This window comes from Nannospalax galili, unplaced genomic scaffold (genome assembly GCF_000622305.1).
Source record: "Nannospalax galili isolate Female #2095 unplaced genomic scaffold, S.galili_v1.0 scaffold617, whole genome shotgun sequence".
Taxonomy (NCBI): Eukaryota; Metazoa; Chordata; class Mammalia; order Rodentia; family Spalacidae; genus Nannospalax; species Nannospalax galili.
In genome coordinates, this window is record NW_008341872.1 from 814,892 (window position 1) to 837,623 (window position 22,732).

The window sequence follows — 22,732 nt, forward strand, 5'->3', positions numbered from 1 at the left end:
TTATTTCCCTGTCTTGTAAGATTCTCTGATAAGTTACTGAATTCTGTGTTTTCTTAAAAATCAAAACAAAACAAGTGGATTTTCAGTAGATTATTTGTGGAGTACCTGCCACCCCTGACAATATGTTGGTTAGGTTGTTTTCTTGTTTGTAGACTGGGACACATTGTGTAACCCAGACTGGCTTCTAAGTTACAATCCTCCTTTCTCAACCTCCCTAGCACTGAAATTACAGGCACGTGTTACCATGCTCAGCTTCAGTGTATTTTCTTGAGTTCATTAAGTTTCCATAGAACATGGGGCTGGTGAGACGTTCATTCTCAGCACCCATATGGCAGCTAACAACCATCTGCAACTCCAGTTCCAGGGGATCTGAAGCCCTCTTCTGGCCTCTTCAGGCATTACATGTATGTTGTGCACTTTCATACATGCAAGCAAAACACTTATACTCATTTTTTTTTTGGTCTTTTTTTTTTTGAGACAAAGTCTCCCTGTAGGCCCCGCTGGCCTGGAGCTATGTAAGACCTCAAACTTACAGAGATCCACCTGCTTCCCAAGCACTGGGACTAAAGGCATGTGCCACCATGCCCAGCACACATAATTTTTTTGTTTCCATAAAACAACTATTTTCAATTCGTATCTGGAAAGGCACACATATCAACTCATGGTCACCTTCTGGCATTTTACTCTAATGTCGATGAGATCTTAGGTTCCTGAAAGTTCTTAATGCTTCCTGGCATCTAACAACATTCAGCCATTGAAGTATTGAACATTTACTCCAGTCTTTATAACTTGGCTTTATTGGTGCCTGCCTAGCCTTCCAAAGCTTCTAAATCGACTGTTTATTATGTTCTCTGAGCCTGTGACCACTGCTACCATTTCAGCACTAGCTAACACTCATCCCCAGTTTGCCTAAGTCCATAGTGGGTTGCCACTGCTTTAGCAAGAGAGGGACGGTGTCCCTAGCCTAAATCTGTTGCTAGTCTGCAGTTGGTATCTAGTACATTACAGACTGGGGAAGTGCCTAGAAAAAAAAAATAATCCAACCTCAATGCATTGGAGAGCCTCCAGCTGAGATCAGAGTGAACCCAAACACCTTATCTATATTCTAGCCTGTGGTCTAGCACAAAAGGATTCTACTCAGTGCTGGGCCTTATCATAAAGGATCCTGCTCTAGTGGACAAGTTCTGGGCCACATCTGGAGCCCATGGCTTACAGACACCAGAGTGTCCCTGAGGCAAAACCAAGGTCTGTGCTGCTATGGCCTGCCTGGTGCTGTGTTCTATCCTTGGCTTGACACCACTGTGACCAGCCATGAGTGATGCTAGTTGGAAGGCAAGTCCACCTTATATAGGCTACAAGTTTCTACCCAGTGCTGTCCTTGAGCACCTGCCTAGGAGAAAGATGTACAGAGTTTTTCTCACTTTGGATTTTACTTTGGCAGCCCCGGCCTCAAGCTTCAAGCCAATGCCTATTTCTTGGCCATAAACACTTGCAGATGGAATCTTTCTTTGAACTATGTTGCCTGAGGTTAAGGGAGGAATGTTGGAGGCAATTCCTAGACACCAACCTCATGCTAAATTGTGTCACACCTGAAGCTCACAATCTCAAGAATAGGTGTAGTCCTGACTCATGCCACAGTTAGCATTTGTAGATGTGAGAACCCAAGTCCATTTTACTGAGATTAAGGAATGCTGGCATGGATCCAGACTGTCTGTGAACACTAGCCTCAGAGCAAGGGCTATGGGGGTCTACTCTACTCAGTACTGTTTCACCATAGTGAGCTTGGTACTGGGTTTTAAGTCTAAGGCCTGAACTTAATTTCCCTTCCTTCCCCCAAGAGGAAGCATCTCTCTCCAGACTTCTTTGATTCTTAGATTTGGTAGAGGGGTGACACAGCACTTCCCTCCAACTTTCTTGAATAGTTCTTTTCATTATTACACTAAAACCAGGTACTGTCATCTCTCATCTAGTTTCCTTGACTCTTGTGAAGGTAATTTCATGTGTCAATAGCTCAAACTGATGTTTCTTTTATTATTATTATTTTATGAGTGTTATACCTGCATGTAAGTGCACCCTCATGCAGTACCCACGGAGGACAGAAGAGGGAGTCAGATACCCTGGTACTGGAGTTATGGATTGTTGTTAGCTGCCATGTGGTGCTAGGATTCAAACCTGGGTCTTCTGCAAGAATAGCCAGTGCTCTTAACCACTGAGCCATCTCTCCAACCCCCTCAAATTGATGTTTATATGGACAAATAATTACTGCCCCTTTCATATTTTCATATATATTTGATCTTTTTGAAACAGGGTCTCGCTGTAGCCCCAGCTGGCCTAGAACTTACTATGTAAACCATGCTGGCCTTGATCTCACAGAGATCTGCCAGCCTCTGCCTCCCAAGTATTGGGATTTACCTTTCACTGTATTTTTGTAGCTAATCCAATATTTGTTTGAAGTAATTTTTTTTTTTCTTGAAGAAAACCGAACTCAAACACTTTCTAAAACTATTCATCTCTGGACTTGGGCTTTCTGATAGATTTTGTTTTGTTTTGTCTTTGTTCTGTTCTGCTTCAGGACTGAAGGGCTCCCTCCAGAGGCTGCAGTTGGAGTATGTGGACGTGGTCTTTGCAAATCGTCCAGACAGCAACACCCCCATGGAAGGTGAGTGAAGAAATTTAATAAAACACTATAGACTTTTTCTACTCACCGTAAGTAATGATATATATTCAAACTGATGTGACTGAATACAGAGAGGTTTTTATTACCCTTCTGATGCTTTGTAACCTCAGTATTTTCCCTGAAAGTCAATACAACTGCTACTTTCCTCCTCCTCCCCTTCCTGTTCTATAATGACTCGAAGTCTGATTAGTTTCCAGTCCTCAACAATAAATGCTAAGTGTGCTGTGAACAGAGACTTGACAAGAAAAAGCATTCTTCTCTGAAGTTTGGTTGTTGATCCTCAAGGAGCTGTGCCATTATTGCCTTCCATTACAACTGTTAGACCATAGTTTAATCTCCCTGTAGGACATGTCTAAAACCAGATTTTCTTTGACTTAAATTTGTTTGCCAATCCTACTTGGGATGATTGAGAAATAAAATGGTTTTGGAAGACAAAATGGAAAAGAATGTTCCAGTTAGGTGAAATTTACAATCGTGTGGATTATAACTTATCCAAGGCAACTGAGAATGGAGATATTGGAAAAAGAAAAAGCAATGTTTTGTTATTTGTGTTTTACGATATTTGGATTATCAATTTTCTAAAAATTATAATAGTATAATCCCCATAAGATTACAACGAAGGTAATTTTGCCTTTGATGATTCAAAAAGCTCTCAAGGATTCTGTAATAAATTGAGTTCTGTGGAGATTTAGTCTTGCTACTGGGATATAGAAATTGTACAAAATATAAATGATTAAAGTACATATGAAATTTTCTAGGTTCCATTTCTGACCACAAAAAAAAATTTTGTGGAAACTATTTCTTTTCTATTTTTCTTTCACAATCATAGAGGAACTTTACATGCATACATATAAGAACACACATATTATCATACATATGTATGTGTATATATGTCTTCATCAAAACAGATTGTTTAATGAAGCAAATCATAAACACTAAAATTAGAAGTACTTATTGTAATGATAATATATTGTCACACAATTCTCAAAAACACATTAAAACAGAGCACTAAAGCCATTTAATCAGCAAAAATATCAAATAAAAGGTAGTTGATTCAGGATCCACTGTAATTGTTTCACATTTTAATTGCCTAGTGACTATTTTCCTTTTTGGAAAAGTATTATTTACAATTATACCATATACATATGTAATGGCTAGCAAGATGTCTGAGATCTTTTCACCCATCCTACTCTACCTTTAATTTTATGAATATATTATAGTTCCAAACAGGAAATGTATATTGCATTATACCTATAAAAGGAGAGATATACTATAAGGGGCTCTCAAATGAAAACCATAGTTGTATTATGTATAAAGAACAAGGAGGAAATTCTTAATATATGTGATACTAACAAGTGTCATACCCCAAGTATGTATTGAAATTTAGTCTAAAGAAGTCTCAAAGTATCATGTGTGTATTTCTAAGGCACATTTTAAGCAACTTCTACTTAAATTTGATTAAAATGCTATCCCTGGGGCTGCAGAGATGGCTCAGAGGTTAAGAATACTGGCTGTTCTTACAGAAGACCCGGGTTTGAATCCCAGCACCCACATGGCAGCTAACAACTGTCAGTAACTCCAGTCCCAGGGGATCCAACAGCCTCTTCTGTCCTCCATGGGCATTGCACGACATGGGCGCACTTACCTACATGCAGGCAATATACACATACACATAAAAATAATAAATAAAATATTTTTAAAATAATAAGTAAATAAAAATAAAATGCTTATCCCCGTTTATGTGATTCATGCCATAAAACAATGTTAATTGGGAGCATTTCTAAAATAAACCGAGATGAAGTCCAGCCAATTTCTACACATTCTATAGCAAGTAGGTTAGCCATAAAAAGATTAGTTGTCACATCTTCTTTACAATATATCGGCATCACATTTCGAGTTCGTCCTTGCCACCCACACCTCCTCCCAGTCTTGCCAAAAATCAATAGGCAAAAAGTAAATTCTATCAAAAGAATGACTGTGGATCCCAAATGTACGACCAGTGAAGAAAGCGGGAAGACACTTCATTTGCAATCTGCACCCTAATGGATACAATTCGGCATTCTGTGGCAATGGGAAGATGTTTGTGACAGCAGAGGGGAGCGTGTGTGCTTTTACTCTGTCCTTCTCCTTATTTTTCATGGCTCACCCCGTAGTCAGTCATCTTCCTTCCACAGCATCTGCCATGCCATCTGCCTCTGCTATACTATCTGGCAATGATGGCATGTTTTCCAGTCCTAGAAAAAATTTATCCCCGCATTCCATGTCTTCTCTCTTATGACAATGCATCCTTCCTAATAGAATCTCTAACAGTTCCTCATGCTCTATGAAGCTCAAATTGTCAATTTTCTCACTTTCATAAATCAGTGTGTAGTTCAAGTTCTTCTCTTAAGTGCACCATAGGAGAAGGTTCAAGGCAACTTAAATCACGCTAGACATCGATAGACAGCATCGTGTCCCTGAGGACCCATACTAGGAGGGTTTTGATTAGTTTTTTTGCTGTTGCCCATTGCAGGCTAATTGTGCTCCAGGGAGAAAGTGAACAGCACTATAGTCATGAAAGGAACATAGTGAAGACAACTTGGAAAATGACAGAAAGCAGAAAGCAGTTCAGCATCCCTAACTATCAACATTTGACCTGTTCCAGAGTTCTGAAACATGTATTTATCTTCCAAAGTAAATTTTCACAGCAAAAAGTATAATCGCCTAAGATTTACATCTATCATATAGCCACAACCGATCTGCCTTTATCTTCCATTACCTTCCCTGAAAGTCACCCCTAACTTGTCCCTCCAAAACAAAATAATAACAGGAAGAAATCTGGAGGCAATATAGCAGTGTTTGCCAAGAGAAATAGAGTCAAGACATATATACAGTTCAAATTCTTCATTAATTATGTTTTTAAAAGTACAAAGAGATCGATGGGATTAATTGTAATATTATTTTAACTCTATATGTGAAATACCACTTCAACCTGTAATCATTACAAAATTATTAATATGATACTTTATTTTTTCATACTACATTTTTGAAATCTACAGTACACACCATAATTTGGACTTGTACATTTCAAATGCTCATTAGCTATATGTGGGAAAAGCTCCTGCATTTTATCACATAGGTCAAAAACTTCCCATTCTAACAGAGGCCTGAGGTGTTAGTTGCTTGTGTGTTGCTCTAACACACTACCTGGCAGAAGAAGCAACCTAAGGAAAGAAAATCTCTTTCTGCTCATAGCTTCAGAGAGATTCAAGTCCCTCATAGTAGAGAAACCTTTAGAGCGACAAGCCTGTGACAGAGGCCCCTTACATTTCTACATACCAGGAACACACCACCCTGGGGACCAGGGTATAACTTTCAAAGACCTGCCCCAAGTGACCAACTTCTACTAGCCAGACCCAGCCTCCTAAAGGTTCCACTCCCCACGCCCCCAAATAGTGCCACCAGCTGGCCACGAATGTTCAAAATATGAGCCTGTGGGAAATAGTTCAGATTCAAACCAAAATATTCTACCTCTGACTCCCCAGATTTCATGGTCATCTCATAATGCAAAAATATTAGGCCAACTTCAAGAGTACCAAAAATCTGAACAGTCTCAACCGTGTTATACAAGCCCCAAGTTCCGAGACACGAGGTAGTCTTTCATCTGTGAGCCCTTGTAAAATCAAAAAGAAAGTGGCATACTTCCAATATACAATGGCACAAAGTAAGCAGTCCCATGACCAAAAAGGAGATGAAAATAAGGAAAGATTGGGCCAGAGCAAGACCAAAAGCCATGAGGAAAAACATTAAATCCTGTAGTCCCATGTCCAGCACCTGGGATATGTGACCTCATATAAGCTCTAGGGCACTTACGCAGCCCTACCTCTATGGATCTACTGCCTGGAACAACCACAGCCTCCTCTTCATCTGGGTTCACTCACTGACTACAAGTTTCCTCAGCAGACACTGCACATTCCCAACATCTCTAACATCTTTTTTATATTTTATTATTTTTATTTTATGTGTATGAGTGTATTGCCTGCATATATGTAAGTGCACCCATGTCATGCAATGTCCACAGAGGTCAGAAGAGGGCAACGGATCCCCTGGACCTGGAGTTATGGACAGTTCCTAGCCACCATGTGGGTGCTGAGAAGCAAACCTGGGTCCTCTGCAAGAGCAGCCAGTGCTCTTAACCACTGAGCCATGTCTCCAGCCCCCATCTCTAATATCTTATGGTCTCTAATGCAGCTTGCTTTACATTCACAGCTTCATGCACAGCCTACTCAGGGCTCCCTGTAGGGAGTCCAAACCTATAGCATATTTCCTGGCCTCCCAGGCTTTTCTTTAAAATCTTGAAGTCTTATAATTCTTGCAATCTGTGTGCCTGAAAAACCAGTGCCATGCGGATGATGCCAAGTTCTGTTACCAGTTCAAGATATAACCAGGTCCTCTTAGACCACGGCTGCAGTGGCCTCTTAATACCTTAATGCTGAACTTAGAAAAACACTTCCCTCAGCAGCCTTTTCCACCAAGGCACCCTGGGTACTCTCTTTTCAGGAATTATTTTCTAAGGAAACTGACATACAATGGAGGGTTCAGTAAGTCAGGTCTTGCCCACAAGGCATCTTTCCTATTTTCCCTGTGCCAAATGCTTTAATGGCACAGATCTCTTAAATAGTTACTATGCCCCTTTTGTATTTGATTTGTCTGCAATTCTGAGTGCATCTGTGTCAAATTGCACATTTTCTGATCAAATTATACATTTTTCACATCATTTTGTTCCACTTTTTCTCTGAATTCTCACTTTAGAACTGCCTAAAGGCAGCCAGCAATAACCACAGAACAGCCTGAATGTTACACTATTTTGACATTTCCTCCTCCAAGTAAATTATTCCATTACTTTTGAATTTTAAATTCAGGCTTAACCTTTTATGATACAGGCAAAACACAAACTCTTTGTCAGAATATAACACAATGACCACTAATCCAGTTCCCAATAGATTCTTTTTTCCCTTCTCAAATCTTCTGAGCACAGCCTTTAACATCTGCCTTTCTATTGGTGAATTGGTCTTCTCAACTGCATCAGAACTAGACATTAAGTGGTTTCCTTAGCCTGAAACTACAAACTCTTCCACATTCTTCACACAAGCCAGTTCCAAAAGCCCCAAAGCCACATGCTTAGTACTAATCACAGCAGTGGCCTAACTTCTCCAGTATTAATTTTCTGTTTTAGTTCATTTTGCCTCATCATGAACAAAATTTCTAACAGAAACAACATAATGCAGGAAAGATTTATTTTGGCTCATAGTTTCAGAGAGATTTCAGCACATCATACTAAGGAAGGGATGACAGTGGGTGTGTATAGCTAAGGTTCCTCATATCTCAGTAGACCAGGAATGGGAGAGAAGCGAGAGCTGGGGGCCGCTTATAACCTTCAAAGTCCCACCCATACTTCTTCCAGCCACAGCTCTCCTCCTAAATATTTCACAGCCTCCAAAAAAAGCACCAGCAGCTAAACATCCAAAACATAAATGTGGAAGAGGTATTTCCTATTCTAAACATAGCATCTACCACACTATAGATACTCAGTAAATCTCAGTTGGATGAATAAACAAACAGATCTGACTTAATTTTTTTCTACTTGAAAACAGCCTGGGATCCTTAACATCCAGAAACACTTTAATACCTGTTCTATTTCAACATATTTCCAGGTGATGTTAGAACAAACTGTTGTCAAGCAGCCCCAAGTATTCTTGGATTCCATGACCTCTCATCTGCAGTAACAGTGGCATCCAGATCCTAGGTCTCTCTCAAGAGATCTGACTGATACCCAGATGAGCAGAAAAAATGGAAGGATGATCATGTCTTTGGCAGTGGAGTTGTGCCTGGGAATCACTATAACAAAACTATTTAATGCATTTCATTTATGACCCTGGCCAGGCTGCTTCTAAGAGCATCTGGTATCCACCAGACCAATTTAACCTCCTAGACTGAAAGGCTAGGACAGCTGAGTTCTTGGGAAATTCATTGGGAGGAAATGATTTTCCTATACAAAAAGATGAGCCAACCCTATAAAGCCTGTGCCAAAAATAAAGTACTCCAATTTTACTAAAGCAGTTTTATTTCCACTTTATGAATTCACTGAAATATTTACCAATACTTAAAATCTATTCAGCAAAGTTTCATTCTTTACAAAACAGTAGCTGATAGCATAAAAAGAGAAATTTTTTCATTCATCCTAAAAGTAGTGATAGGAAATAGTTGAATGGGGTTCACTTTAAGATCATTCAGTTGGAGTTGGAGAAGTGGCTCAGCGGTTAAGAGCACAGTCTGTTCTTGCAGAGAACCCAGGTTCGGTTTCCACATGATGACTCACAATTGCCTGTAACTTCCGTTCCACGGGATCTGAACCCAATTTTGACTTCTGTGGGCACTAGACACACTCATGGTACACATTACATAAATGTAGGCAAAATACTCATACACATAAAATGAAAATAATTTTTTTTACAAAAAGGTTTTTCAGTCTCTGGTTTAGCTTTCTAGATAGTCGCATGTTTCTGTTCATGATGGTTCTCCCCACTGGGATAGTATTTCAGCGCAGCAGACAAGCAGGAGATAGATCCAGTTTCACATTAAGGGTTAACTGTAACACTGTGCATTTGAACAGGTTACTGTCCCTGCTCAGGCTGTTCCTCATTTCAAAATGGAGGTGAACCATAAAGTATCACAGGAAGGTATAGTACCTCCCTCACAGCTGGGGCAAAGAAGCATAAGCTTCCTTTTAGCATGCCCCCATATAATGCACATGCATATAACTCCCCTTTCTCTCCTCTCTTCTCAGAGGTCACTACAGGAGAAGGTCAAGGCCCTGAAATTATACTGATGAGAAGCCAGTGGAGGCCAAACTATAGAGCTGAGCAGGGTCTGTGAGGTCATGTCAGAACTGGAAATTTCTTCTAACTCATTTTTTATCTTCTTAGAATATTGTTCCGAAATCTTTTCTTCCCTTTAATTTAATCATAAATTTTCCAGGGTTAACCTCTTAAATCTGAAACGTGATCTTATGTCTGCAAATATTTTCAAGGTGACTATTCACTAGTTGATATTCACTAAACACCTATTATGTGCCAAGCATTTTTATGAACACCTAGGAGAAGCAGAAGTTACTAAATAAGGAAAAAATATTGTCCTTATATAAATTACATGCTTGCTGAGCAGACAGACAGTTACTAGGAAAGTTACATTAGGGGCTGTGGAGATGGTTCAGGAGATAAGAACATGCGCAACACAAGTAAGGGGGCCTGAGTTCTAATCCCCAGAACCCATGTAAAGGCTGGGCATGACCACGTGTAACTGTGACACGAAAAATATTGTCCTTATATAAATTACATGCTTGCTGAGCAGACAGACAATTACTAGGAAAGTTACATCAGGGGCTGTGGAGATGGTTCAGGAGATAAGAAGATGCCCAACACAAGTAAGGGGCCTGAGTTCCAATCCCCAGAACCCATGTAAAGGCTGGGCATGACCACGTGTAACTGTGACACCAGCATTTTGGGGGTGGAGACAAGCAGATTCCAGGAGCTTCCTGACCAGTCAGCTTAGTAGAAATGATGACCTTCAATTTAGTGAAAGAACCATCTCAAGGGAATAAAGCGGAGAGGGTATGAAGCCCAACGTCCTCCTCTGTGATGGAGCCGACACCCAACTCCTTCCTCTGGCCTCTGCATGCACACTCCAACACACATGTGGACACACATGCATATACCACACACACATATTAAACATAAATATATAATAATTTTTTAGAAGAAAGCTGTATTAGTTGATGTTAGTAGTATGGAGAAAAACTTAAATCTTGGGGAGGATGATAGAAAGTTATGGGAGTTAGGTTTTTAAAGAGTTAATCAAGGAAGGTCTGAAATGGAGATAGGAAAACAGTATGGCCTCCCCTGAACAGAGTGGGTATGGCTGTAGAGTTTGACCACATATGAAATCCTTTGTTTGTTTGTTTGTTTGTTTGTTTGTTTGTTTTGAGACAGGGTCTCCCTGTGGCCCCAGCTGGCCGGGAACTTACTATGTAGACCAGGCTGGCCTTGAACTCACAGAGCTCCACCAGCCTCTGCCTCCTGAGTGCTGGGGTTAAAGGCATGCACCTCCATACCCGACTTAAATCTTTTTTTTTTTTCTAGCTAATTTGTCTTAGGAAATTATTTAGCCTCTGTTTCCTTATCTGTAAAATACAGGGACTGTATCTCCTCCAGGGGTCACTATGATGATTTTATGAGATAATATACACAAAATGCTCAGGGTGTTACCTAATGCATAGTGAGTACTCCATCTTTTTTCTATTGTTAGTCTTTGCATATTCCTGCTGCACATTTTTTATGTAGGAAATTACCTTGAAGAAATGGTAGTCGCCAAATATACCAGGTTATTCTAGGCTTCTAAAAAGAAAGATTTATTTAACAAATTAAAATGCATGAGTCAAGTTGGAAAGATGGTTTAGTGGGCAAAGTGCTTGCTACACAAGCATAAAAACCTAAGTTAGCACCCATGTAAAAATCCAGGTGCAGTAGTACATGCCTATAATCCCAGCACTGGGAAGTAAAGACAGGGGGCATCTTTGGAACTATCTGGCCAGCCAGTTTAACCCATTGGTGAGCTCCAAGCTCAGTAAGAGACCTTGACTCAAAACATAGGATGGAGAGCAATGAAGGAAGACACCCAACATTGATCCCTGGTTTCCACACTCACATGGGCACATGTACACACAGATGCACACACATGTACACCCAGATGCACACATCACACATATATAGTCATGCACCACCACACCTGACTTAAATCCTATCACCTTGACTTTCCCCATGGTGATGTAGTTATAGGAATCAGATCTGAGATTTGCACAAGGGAGCTCAGCAGAAAGTATCTAGGTCAGTAGTACACTCGAACTTTGGAAAAACTCAGAGACAATCCACCTGGCCAGTAGCTGCAGCTAATCAGTTAACCTGACACACAGCTACAGACTGCATTTCTTATACAAAGGATGTTCAGAGCTACAGTGGGGTCAGTGGGTATCTAACTGAAGACCTCATCAAGTCTTCATATGTTTCTTGTGTATTTAGATTTTTAAAACACATGGATGTATTGTGACTATCTCATCTGCCCATTCCCTTTCTGTGTGCAGCACTTCGTCTTGGCTGCTGTCACACGGTGGTTACTAGTCCTGTTAGGTTACTGTCAGTGTTCTGTAAATTCTGCCTATGCCTTGTGAGCTACTTTCTTTTCCACCTGACATCATTTGTTCTCTTGCTTGTTTTTCTTACTTTCTTGAGGAGAACTCAGTAATCTTCAGTCAAACTACAAAGCCACATTAGACTTCAGCACTCGATGGTTGGCATCTGCCTCATTTCAAAGGCCCTTCAAGGCCTGTTGAAATTTTTTTGAGTTAACAGAGGACTGGAAAGTTTTGAATGTGGATCACTATGGTATGCATCTGTCATAAGCAGGGCCCTGGTTAGCATTATTTTTTCCAAGTGAGCTATGTATTTAGAAAAGGAGCTTTAGAAAAATTACAGCATAGTAAAAAGTTAAGATTACCTAAGCTGTGGAAAATATGTGAAGACCTGACTTTAAAGAAAAATATATTCCAAAATCCAATGTTTGGTCATATAGTACTTTGACTGGAAATCAGATTCCTAAGGTCATGCTATGAAATCTTGGTTGAAATAGAGGATCTTGGGAAAGGTCAGGTGTACATTCTATGAAACCTATCAAATTCCTCTGTGTTCTATCCCTTCTCAAATCCCTTTATTTTTTGTCACATCTTTATTCAGTTGTGAAAACAGAGTGATTCAGACCCTGGCATTGAGAAAAAGAAATAAGATGGGTAACATGTCTGGGGGCCACTATATCTCCTCAAGTTTGTGGACCCAAGCAGGCTCAAAAAGGGGTTCTCTTTATCGTTTTTTCTTCTTAAATTGTTTTTAGTTACAGAGATGGGAGAGGGAGAGGGAGAGGGAGAGAGAGAGAGGGAGAGAGAGGAGAGAGAGAGCAAGAGAGGGAGAGGAGAAAGAGAGGCTTCTGCTCACCCCAGCTGTCAGGTGAAGACAGAGCTGCTTGCTTAGTGTTCCAGGGACTTGTGCTTGTGACTCATGTGCTCTTCTTTTTGTGTGACTTGTCAGTTCCCTGAAAGACATCTAGAGTTGTGACAGGATTTGACTCCATATTCTGAGGACATGTTGACTCAATCTCAGGAGAATTCGTTTCTAATAAGTTCCCATTGTACCCTGCTGATCTGCACTGACATGCCTAGGAACTGGAGGCTAAGATAACCCACATTTCGGGCTCTCTCGTCTGCACAGGTGGGGCTGCAGAATTTAGAAGCTTGTTACTTAGCAGCATTGCCTCTGAGGGTTTCACAGCATGCTTGTTTAATGCGGTGAGCACAGCTACCTGTATTGTTGCTACTCTAGAGTTCCCACACAGTGGGGATAAGCAAACACCTCGGTCTGCTTCTTATTTTCTGTATAAAAAGAAGTAATGGAAGAGCAGGTGGTTTTGTTAAACTCCTCCTGGATGTTTAATTCATTTGACGGAAAAATATCATCAGAGGACTTAAGTACTAATACGTGAACTTGGCTGAGTTGCTGAGACTTCCTGCTTCTCAGGTTTTTGCTTATAAAGTGGGAAGAATGGAAATATTACATTCTCTTTCCAACACTGTGAAGATAAAATATGCTCATTTAAGTGGAAATATTTTCTAGACTGTAATGCCCAGTACAAACCTTCTGGGGTTGTTATTGTTGTTACAAATATTTACACTTTCAGGGATTTATATGCATAGTAAAATGAAGGTGAAGTTTCAGCTATTTACTAAACATGGCTGAAATGAAATGTCAGACTGAGGTGACAAATCTCCACTTCTACCTTTTCAAAGGAAATGGGTGAGAGCTGGTTCCATTATTTTTTTCATGCCTTCAACTTTCTGAGGAATTAAAAACCCACAGGAAAGTTGCCATGACTATTCACTGCGCTTCTGCTACATTCACCAAACTCTGCCATGTACCAGGCCCTCGCCTGCTTATTGTGACATCACCAAGTATCTCCTGATTACAGAGCATTCATTTCACAACCATGACACAATCATCACCCTCAAGGAATTTTGATATACTACTGTGATTGAATACTCAAGGCATGCTCATAGTTCTTCAGGTGTCCTCTATGGGATTTATTTGTATGAATTATTTTGAAAGGGGAAGTGGGACCATGATTTGGTAGAGAATCCCATAATGAGTGGGGCCAGGAATGCAGTTGAGTGTGGAGTACATGCCTAGCACACATGACACCTTGGTTCAATCCCCAGCACTGAAAAACAGAAAGAGAGAAAGAAAACAAAGAATTCTGTAGTATTGTGTGGGATGTGCTGTTGTGGCTGTTTAATATCTTTTTATCTAAAATTATCCCTACACCCCATTTTCTCGTTAATGCCTTGAGTTTAAAAAAAAAAAAAAAAAAAAAGTGGGCTGGGTGTGGTGGTACTTTCCCTTAGTCTCAGTCCTCAGGAGGCAGAAGCAGATGAATCTCTGTGAGTTCCAGGTCACCCTGGTCTGTATAGTGAGTTCCAGGTTGACCAGAATTCTAAGCTAAGCTATTTTGGTAAGATGCCCTTTCAGGGGATGCTAGGTGCTCTTCAGTGCCTCTCTCTAAAGGCCAAGGAGGGTCACTGTGTCCCACTATTGTTGAATTTAAGGTGTATCTTACAGTCAGGGTGAAGTCATCCAGGTATTCCCCACAGTCGGGGGGTGGGGGAACACAACACACTTGACTTAGTAAACAACCTGGGTGTGATTTTCTGAAATCTCATGAATAGCCTGATATCCTACAACCGTACTGCTTGAATCAGTTATTACAGTGGGCCTGTAAGATGAATGATATCCTGATTCTACTTATGATTGACATTCTTCTGTAAGAAGAACTTTCCCTTTTCCACCCCTCTACTTTGTTCCAAGACTCTGGAGCCCACTCATTGGCTTCAAGAATATGAAGCTCGAGAGGAGGGAAAAGAGAGGATCCAATTGAGAAAGGTAAATCTCAAGAAACCTGTGCTGAGAGCTCCATCCACCCCAGCAGGGAGGAGGGCCAGCCCTTCACCACAACCTGTTTAGGGTGGGGAGATTCAAGGCCACTGAGAGTTCAATATGACCTTTACGGTTGAGGAGCACAGTGACTGGAGACCTGACTTGCCTGGAGGATCTAAAAGTGAAGTATGGGGCTGACCATCTGCCTTGATGGCACAGCTGGAGGAGCACGGCCTCCTGGGGATGACGAGGAGAGGAGGGTAGAAAACTGAAGCCCAGAGGATAGGGGCCGGGGTGGGGAGGGGTAAAAAAAGTAAAGACAAAGAGAAACCCACCATACCCAAGACTATCCCCCCCTTCCTAGCCTGCACAGGCTCCAGGGGGGAAGGGGAGAAGAATTCTGGATAAAGTGCTGATTGGGATCTACAGCGGTATGTTTAGGACTTAAAATTACCTCTGAAATGCCTCTGAGTGGCCAGAAAAGCAGTGAGACCAGCTTGAGATTTCATCAGGGCCGAGGGATACCTATTTTCACTGAATATGAAAGGCTAACAGGCAATGCCAAAATAAAGCTGAATATTATCATGGATCATATTTGTTCCACACGTTATACATGTGTTAATGCCTAGTTTTTAAATTATCTGACTTAAATTACACATGTACAAAAAAAAAATGAATTTCCCATTAGTTCCAGAAAACAAACTTGTCTACTTCATAAGAAAATGCTATTACACTCAGTGTGCTTGGAAGGGTAGAAAATGCTGTGTGCTGAGATTTAAATCTCTACAAATTACAGAACAGGGTACTTCGCTGCTTCTGCAAAATTTATACATTAGACACAGACATTCCTCACACCCTATCATTATACCCCACAAACTCTCTCAGGAATCTGAAGGCCTTTGAAAGTGTCACTTTTACTTTAGGAAATAATTGTTAATGTTCAAACCCTGGAAAACTTAATATGCCACAAATCTTCAACCTCTGCAGTCTGAAATTTATCCATCCTCTCTACATGCATCTCCATACTAAGTTTTGTTTATTTGTTTTAATTTCTGAGAGAGGGGCTGTAATGTTAACTAGCTTCAGTTAACTCAATCATACAAGAATAATGAAAACTAAACAAGATACTTTAAAACATAACTTTTAAAATCCAAATATAGATTACTTATACAAGAAAATGAGATTGCTGTTTTAAGGGCCAGTAGAGAGAAGGAATGGAGACAGAGAAATAGGAAGAAAAAGAAATTATTGTCAATGTTGTCTTTTATTGGGGCAAAGGGAAAATATTACATCATTAGAATAAATCCAATTCCCACCTAAAAATGAGTGTTTTATATGCTGAGTTGAGAAGAAAAACTCATATCACATGAATTTACATAAAACAAAACAGAGATAGGGGTAAAAATAAATATGAAAACCAAAAAGAAAAATTTAGAATGAAAAGAAAAAGTTCGCTTCTCCCACTTCTCCTACTCCCTCTCTGAAAAAGACCAAATTTTGAAAAATCTTTTCTCAAAACACCTAGAGAATGCATTTTAAATGTCACCATATAAAACTCAGGACATCCCAGACAAGAACACGGGAGAGCACAGCACCCAGGTGCAAACCCACTCATCAGTCATACTCACCTAATATTTCTTGAATGCCAATCATAGCATCTATAGGATGATATACGAGCAAAGAGGACAAAGACCACACCCCCATGAGGCCAATTTAATGTAGCAGAGGAGGTAAGAAACAAACAGTAAGACAATAAAAACTAAATAAGTAGAACACTAGAACAGGGCAGGTGTTATGGGAAAAGGGAAAACAGAGGCAGGTTAATGAGGACAGACACTCAGGAAGCTGCCAGTGGCCACAAGGAGGTAAGGGCTAAACAAAGACTTGAAGGCATCAAGCAGTTAATGAGGCGAGGGATAAGGAGATTGTTCTGGCTGAGGAGCAGTGCAGAGTTCCTGGGATGAGAGCACCTGTTTGAGGAATGTCAGGACATCAGTGTGACTGCAGCAGGATAAAGAAAAGAAAGTGTGGAAGAGATGAGAGAGATGAGGAGGGGCAGATTCTTTGGTGCCTCTGAATCTTAGACCAAGAAGTGATGACTTGCCTTACATTTCAGAAGGCTCCCTCGGCCTGGACTGTGACTGTAGTGTAGAGGCAAATGTAAGAGCAGGGAGTCCTCTTAAGAAGTTATGTCACAATCCAAGAGATGACAATCAATGGTCAGATGAAGGGGAGCAACAGTGGTTTGAGTTTGGATCCATACTGAAGGAGAAATCCATAGAAATCCTGATGGATTGGGTATATAATCATATGACAGAAAGAGTAGGAACAAAAATCACAGTAATGATGCTGTGTCCTTCTCTGTGAAACATACCAGGGATGCAGAAAATATTTTCCTTATACTGGTGATGTTAACTTTAGTCACCTGATTTTAAGGTGATGACAGACTAAGCTTTACCACTGTAAAGTTACTATTTTTCCTTTATTAATAAGTATCTTTAGGGACTACGTTAGCTTTCTGACAACTGTAACTAAATTATCTGACATAGGGCACATACAGGAAGAATTTATTTTGGCTCTTTGTTTCAGGAAGTTCAGATCATGGTCATTTGGACCCATATGCTTGGGTAAAATATCTAGTTGCAAGAGTATGTGACAGAGGAGAGCTGTTCACATCATGGTGGATAGGAAGCAGACAGTAACAGGAAGTAGGAACAGCATCTCTCTAAGAACCGGCCCTCAGTGACCTACTTCTTCCAACTATGCCCACCTCCCGAAGTTTTCAGAACCTCACAAAATAGCCTACCAGCTGGGGAACAAACATCCAAAGCACACGCCTGTAAGGAGTATTTCCTCTCCAACCCAGAATATTCCACAGTGGCCACCAATGGTTTATGGCCATTTCATAATGCAAAATAGACTTAGTCCATGTGTTATCTACTTTTCTGTTGCTGTGATACCAAGGGGAAGTTTATTTGAGCTTAGAGTTCCAGGGGTAAGGGTCCATAATGGCGGGGAGGCATGGCTGCAGAGGTGGCCAGAGCAGAAAGACAAGCAATCACATCTTCATGCAGGCACAGAAGGAGGAGAGTGACTGGAAATCTGGAAAGGCTTAAGAACTCTTAAAGTCTAACTCCAGCAAGGCCGCACCTTCTAAAACCTCCCAAAACAGCTGCAAACCAACTGAAGACAAAATGTCCAAATACTGGAGCCTATGGGGGACATTCTCATTCAAACCACCACAGTCTTAACAGGCTAACATTCAAAATTCTAAGCCCACAGTCTCTAGTCAGACTCAAAGTGGTCTCTTAGCTATGAGCCCCAGGAAATGCAAATATTATTATTACTAACAATATCAGTTAATTATTTACATTACCCTCCCAATAGACAATGGCACAGAGTAAGCATTCCTATTCCAAAAGGGAGAAGCAAGAGGACAGCAAAGAAAGATGGAGCAAAGCAAGACCAAAACCCAGGAGAGAAAACAGTAAAGTGTCCTCTGTGTCCATCATTTGGGACACATGGTACTGTGATGTGAGCTCCACCAACCTGTGCAGCCCCAGCCTATGGCCTACCATTTGCAGCCCACATGACCTGTCTTGGGCTGGCCCCACTCACTGCCTGCTGCTTCCCTCTTCAGATGTTTCCCATTCCTGGCATCTCCATCCTGGGGTTTCTGTTGCAGCTTAGGTTTCACCATCACAGTTTCACACATTACCCTCTCAGGGCCTCCCTGAAGGGAACTCAACCCTACTACACATTCTGTCCTCACAGGTTTTCCTCTGGAATTCTGGTCTAAGAATGTATGACCCCATAACTGTTTTATATGTGTCTGCAAAACCAGAACCACATGAACAACACCAAGATTTGTAGCCAGCTTGAGCAGTAGCTAGAATCCCCCCGATCCCCTTGGACCATAGCACCATTGCTTCTGAGTGCAACTGAACTCAGGAAAACACTTCCCTGGTAGTTCCATGTGATCAAGCCATAACAGTAGCTCTCTCATCTCTTTCTCTTTTTATTTTGATTTTATGTGTATGTGTGTATTGCCTGCATGTATGTAAGTACACCTGTGTCATGCAATGCCCACAGAGGTCAGAAGAGGGCATTGGATCCCCTGGAATTGGAGTTACAGATAGTTGTTAGCTGCCATGTGGCACTGGGATTAGAACCCTGGTCTTCTATAAGACAGTGTTCTTAACCGCTGAGCCATCTCTCCAGCCCCAAGCTCTCTCTCTTCTCAAAGGAGTTTCCAATTGCATACCCTCAGAGCCTTCAAGGGTAGAGTCTAGCCAACTTACTATCATCTCAATGGAAAGTGCTTGGCTTTTTTTAATAATATATTTTATTTATTCTTTGACAATTGCCTGCACCCCAAACTACCCCCTCCTATTTCCCCAGGAACTCTCTGCTCCCATACTTTCTTTTTAATAACTGACTCAGCTTTCTTATATCCCAGCTTCCTCGTGTATAACGTAATAGTAATAATAGTAACCTATTTGATAAAACTATCACAAAGAATCAATTTTCTATTACATGTAAAGCGTTTAGAGAATTGCCACACATATTATAAGTGCTAGGTAAGTGTCAACTATTATTTTAACACCCCAGAAGATAAAAGATCCTTAACATTAATGCAAGGGAGCATCACAAAAAAATGGAATGAAGATATGCAAACGTTCAGGATGTATAAAATTAGGTAGAGCTAGTTTGTATGCCTGATTAAATGCTATCCCCTCAGAGGGACAAAATATCACATATTTTCTGTCACTGACACGTTCCCATGGTGGCCCTCTGCCTCAACACATCCTGGAGTGCAGGAAGTGTCCGCATGCACAAAAGGTGAGTGCAGGAACTGGGAAGGAGGGACAAGCCAGAATAAACAAGAGACATTTTCTCTACATGTCCATCTTACCCAAGAATTTATGAAGAAAAATGCTGTTTAAAATCTTTATTATAGTTTTCAGTAAAAAGCTTACATAAACTTTTCTGATAAAGCCAGTGCTGATACTGCTTGTGTTTGTGGCCATTTTAGTGGCTCATTCAGCAGAAGCACAGCCTTAGCACTGAAAACACTTGCTAAGATTCTGATGGAGAAAATGAGGGAAATAGCCATAACTGAGTGAAGAGTGGAGAACGCCACATATGGGAAGGAAAGTGCCAAAGAGAGACACAAGCAGTCACCATGTGGAAGGGGGAAAGGAATTCAACACGGGGGCTTCCAGAACAGCCCCTCTGAGTCAGCTGTGTTAGACATCTCTTTTGTCACCATGACAGAACTCCTGAAACAGTTCCAAAGGAGAAAAGATTTCGGTTCACAGTTTCAGAGGTTTCAGCCCATCCTGTCAGAAGCACATGGAAGAGGAAAGCTGTTTCCCTTGTGGTAGCCAGGAAGAAGTGAGAGAATTAGCAGGAAGGGCCAGAGCCAAGTTATATACCTTCAGGGACTTGCTCCCCAGTGAGCCACTTCCTCTGATTACTTTCTACCGTCACCTTTACCACCGACCTATTCATAGTCTTCATAGCCTGTTAGAAAATTGAATCCACAATTGGACATTCATTGATGAAGGCAGAGCACTCGTGATCCAATCACTTTCCAATTGTCCTATCTCTGAACATAGCTTGCTTCGAGGACCAAAGTCATCACTACATGAACCTTTTTTGGAGACATTTCACACCCAAATCAAAACAGCAGGCCTGCAGTGCTAGTTGCCCAGCCACCATGAGGCCAGCCTCACCATGTTTTACACATATCGAGCAGTGTGAAATTTAAAACATTATGGGGTTAGTAAGTCCAGTTGTTAAACGGCTGAGAAAACCATTCTGTTCCACCATGTCAAGCTTAAAAGTAGCTTTTTGGTTACCAGATACCTGGCAGATATAGATAAGCACTAGAGAGCCACAATGGATTAGCGGCTGCCAGCAAGCTGCACTGGTTGTAAGAGGAGAAGATCTTAATGTCATTACAATTAGGATAGCATCTCCTTCCAGATATCTCCCATGGCAGGACCAAAACGATGCTCTATGCTATTAAAGAAACAATAAAGATTGCTTCCTTCAGAGCATGAAACTGGATTTGCCAGTAGAAAAATCTTATTATAGTCAGTAATTTTTTTGCTCTGATCAATCTCTGGCAAGTTGTTTGCTTTATTCTTTCATCCACAAGATAGCATGCCTTTTAAAATGTAGCTAAAAGCCTACCCTAAGAAGCAGATACACAGAAAGTTTTATAAATAAAAAACTCCAGACAGGATAATAGAATAAGAAGCTATGTGTCAAGAGTCCACATCTGTCTGACCAAGGAGGATGACATTCACACAGTTTAAAACATCAGATTTGTAAGACTTGAGTCAGATATCTACAATGAAATGACAGATGCTCCCAATTATAAAAATAGCTATTCCACTGATAATGGGGATAGAAATATTGGCTGTCCTGTAGAACTGGTAGAGTTGGTTTAAATTAATTTTTAGCAGCTGAATGAACATTTGGAAAGCAAGTGTTTTGCCTTGTACATCTCCTTTTGACATGCCCAAAGGCTTGTTTCTTCAGTTGATACAGATATCAAGATATCATTCTATATGCTTCAAACAGCATAATCAGAAGAGTGGGCATGAGACACAAACAGGGGTGGAGAGAAATGAAACAAGATGGTTTTCCTTCATTTCTTTGACTATGGGGATTAGAGGGAAAATTAAAAAATAACTTCATTAAGTTTTCATCTTTCTGTGACTTGATTTCATCAAACACAAAATGGAATTGTAACAATACCATCTGTTGTATAACTTTTCTTGAGAAATGTCAAGAAATGTCTCTTCACCAGATACTGATGATAGACCAAAGGAATGATTCCATCCAAGTCTAGCCAGGTGAACCAGTGAGTTTATTGGAGCTACTTACAAGAATATGGGTGGGCGTTACTCACAGAAGAATGGGTGACTTGAAGGCAGCTACATCACCCAAAAGTTCACCTTATCATGGGTGACAACTCATGAAAGTTGTGTTCCTGGAGCTCCTGTTCAAGCTGTAGGCAACCCCACTGAAGAGTCGCCTCCTCCCAACAATTGTTTGCTATGTATATAATTTTGAGGTCCCTTGAGGTGAGGCTTCATCAGTATTATAACTATCAAGTCTTGTAAGTTTCATGAGCTTCCTGAGCTTCATAAGTTGACTTACCTTCATCAGTCATGAGTCTTCCTCCTCCTTCCTGGAAGGAAAATTTCACTTCAGAGGAAATAGCTTCAAAACACTACTTCACAAGACTATAATAAAACTTAAATGCAGTAATGTTAGGAAAGCTCCCAGCACAGGGCCCAGTACAAAGTAGGCAATCAATAAAGTCAGCTACCTCCATATCCCTGCTGTCCTCGGCAGGAACCCACCTCCCTCGAGTTCCCAATAAGACTCAAGCCCATGGAAATAGTTGGTTATAGTAGCTGCACTGCCTTCTTGGGTGACCAGATTTTCATGCAGGCGATGACCCTTTCCTGAGACTGACCCACAGGAAGATTGGCCTCCTCTACCCTGGCTGGTCCTCAGCTGTAGGTGGGTTCTAGGTTAGGTTGTAAGTCAATCACCCTGTCGCTCCCCTTTATTCAAGTCATTGGTTCATGTAACTGAAGCAGCCCAGTCAGAATGAATCTCAGAGTCTTGAATAAAATGATGAGGCAAAGGATCCTACTGAATATGTTCAAGGAAGCACATAGCCTCAACTGCTACTGAAAGCCATATTAAGGCCCAGGGGAAATGCCTTTTGGATATCGGGGAGTTAGAAAAGAAAAGTTGGTCTTCAGTAGCTTGTTGGAACAACCCCTCCTCCTCATGTATAACTATACCTCCAGTGACAAGAGCAGATGAATCTCTTAGTTTTAAAGACTTTCAGCTGCGTTTTTGATAGCTTACTATACACACACTTGGGGGCAAAACCCTTAACTGACACACCAAGAAGTTAGAGACATCCTTATTTCTCAATAAGAAAAGCTACTAC

The 22,732-nt window shown here is 40.9% G+C and overlaps 1 protein-coding gene across 1 annotated transcript in view; it reads left to right on the forward strand.

Annotated features, from left to right (window-relative positions):
- Kcnab1 (potassium voltage-gated channel subfamily A member regulatory beta subunit 1) overlaps positions 1 to 22,732 on the forward strand; it is a 294,743-nt gene that overhangs the window by 232,160 nt on the left and 39,851 nt on the right. The window contains exon 8 of the mRNA XM_008837446.3: positions 2,573 to 2,659. Within this exon, the coding sequence (XP_008835668.1) occupies positions 2,573 to 2,659 (87 nt within the window). The remainder of the gene's footprint in view (positions 1 to 2,572; positions 2,660 to 22,732) is intronic.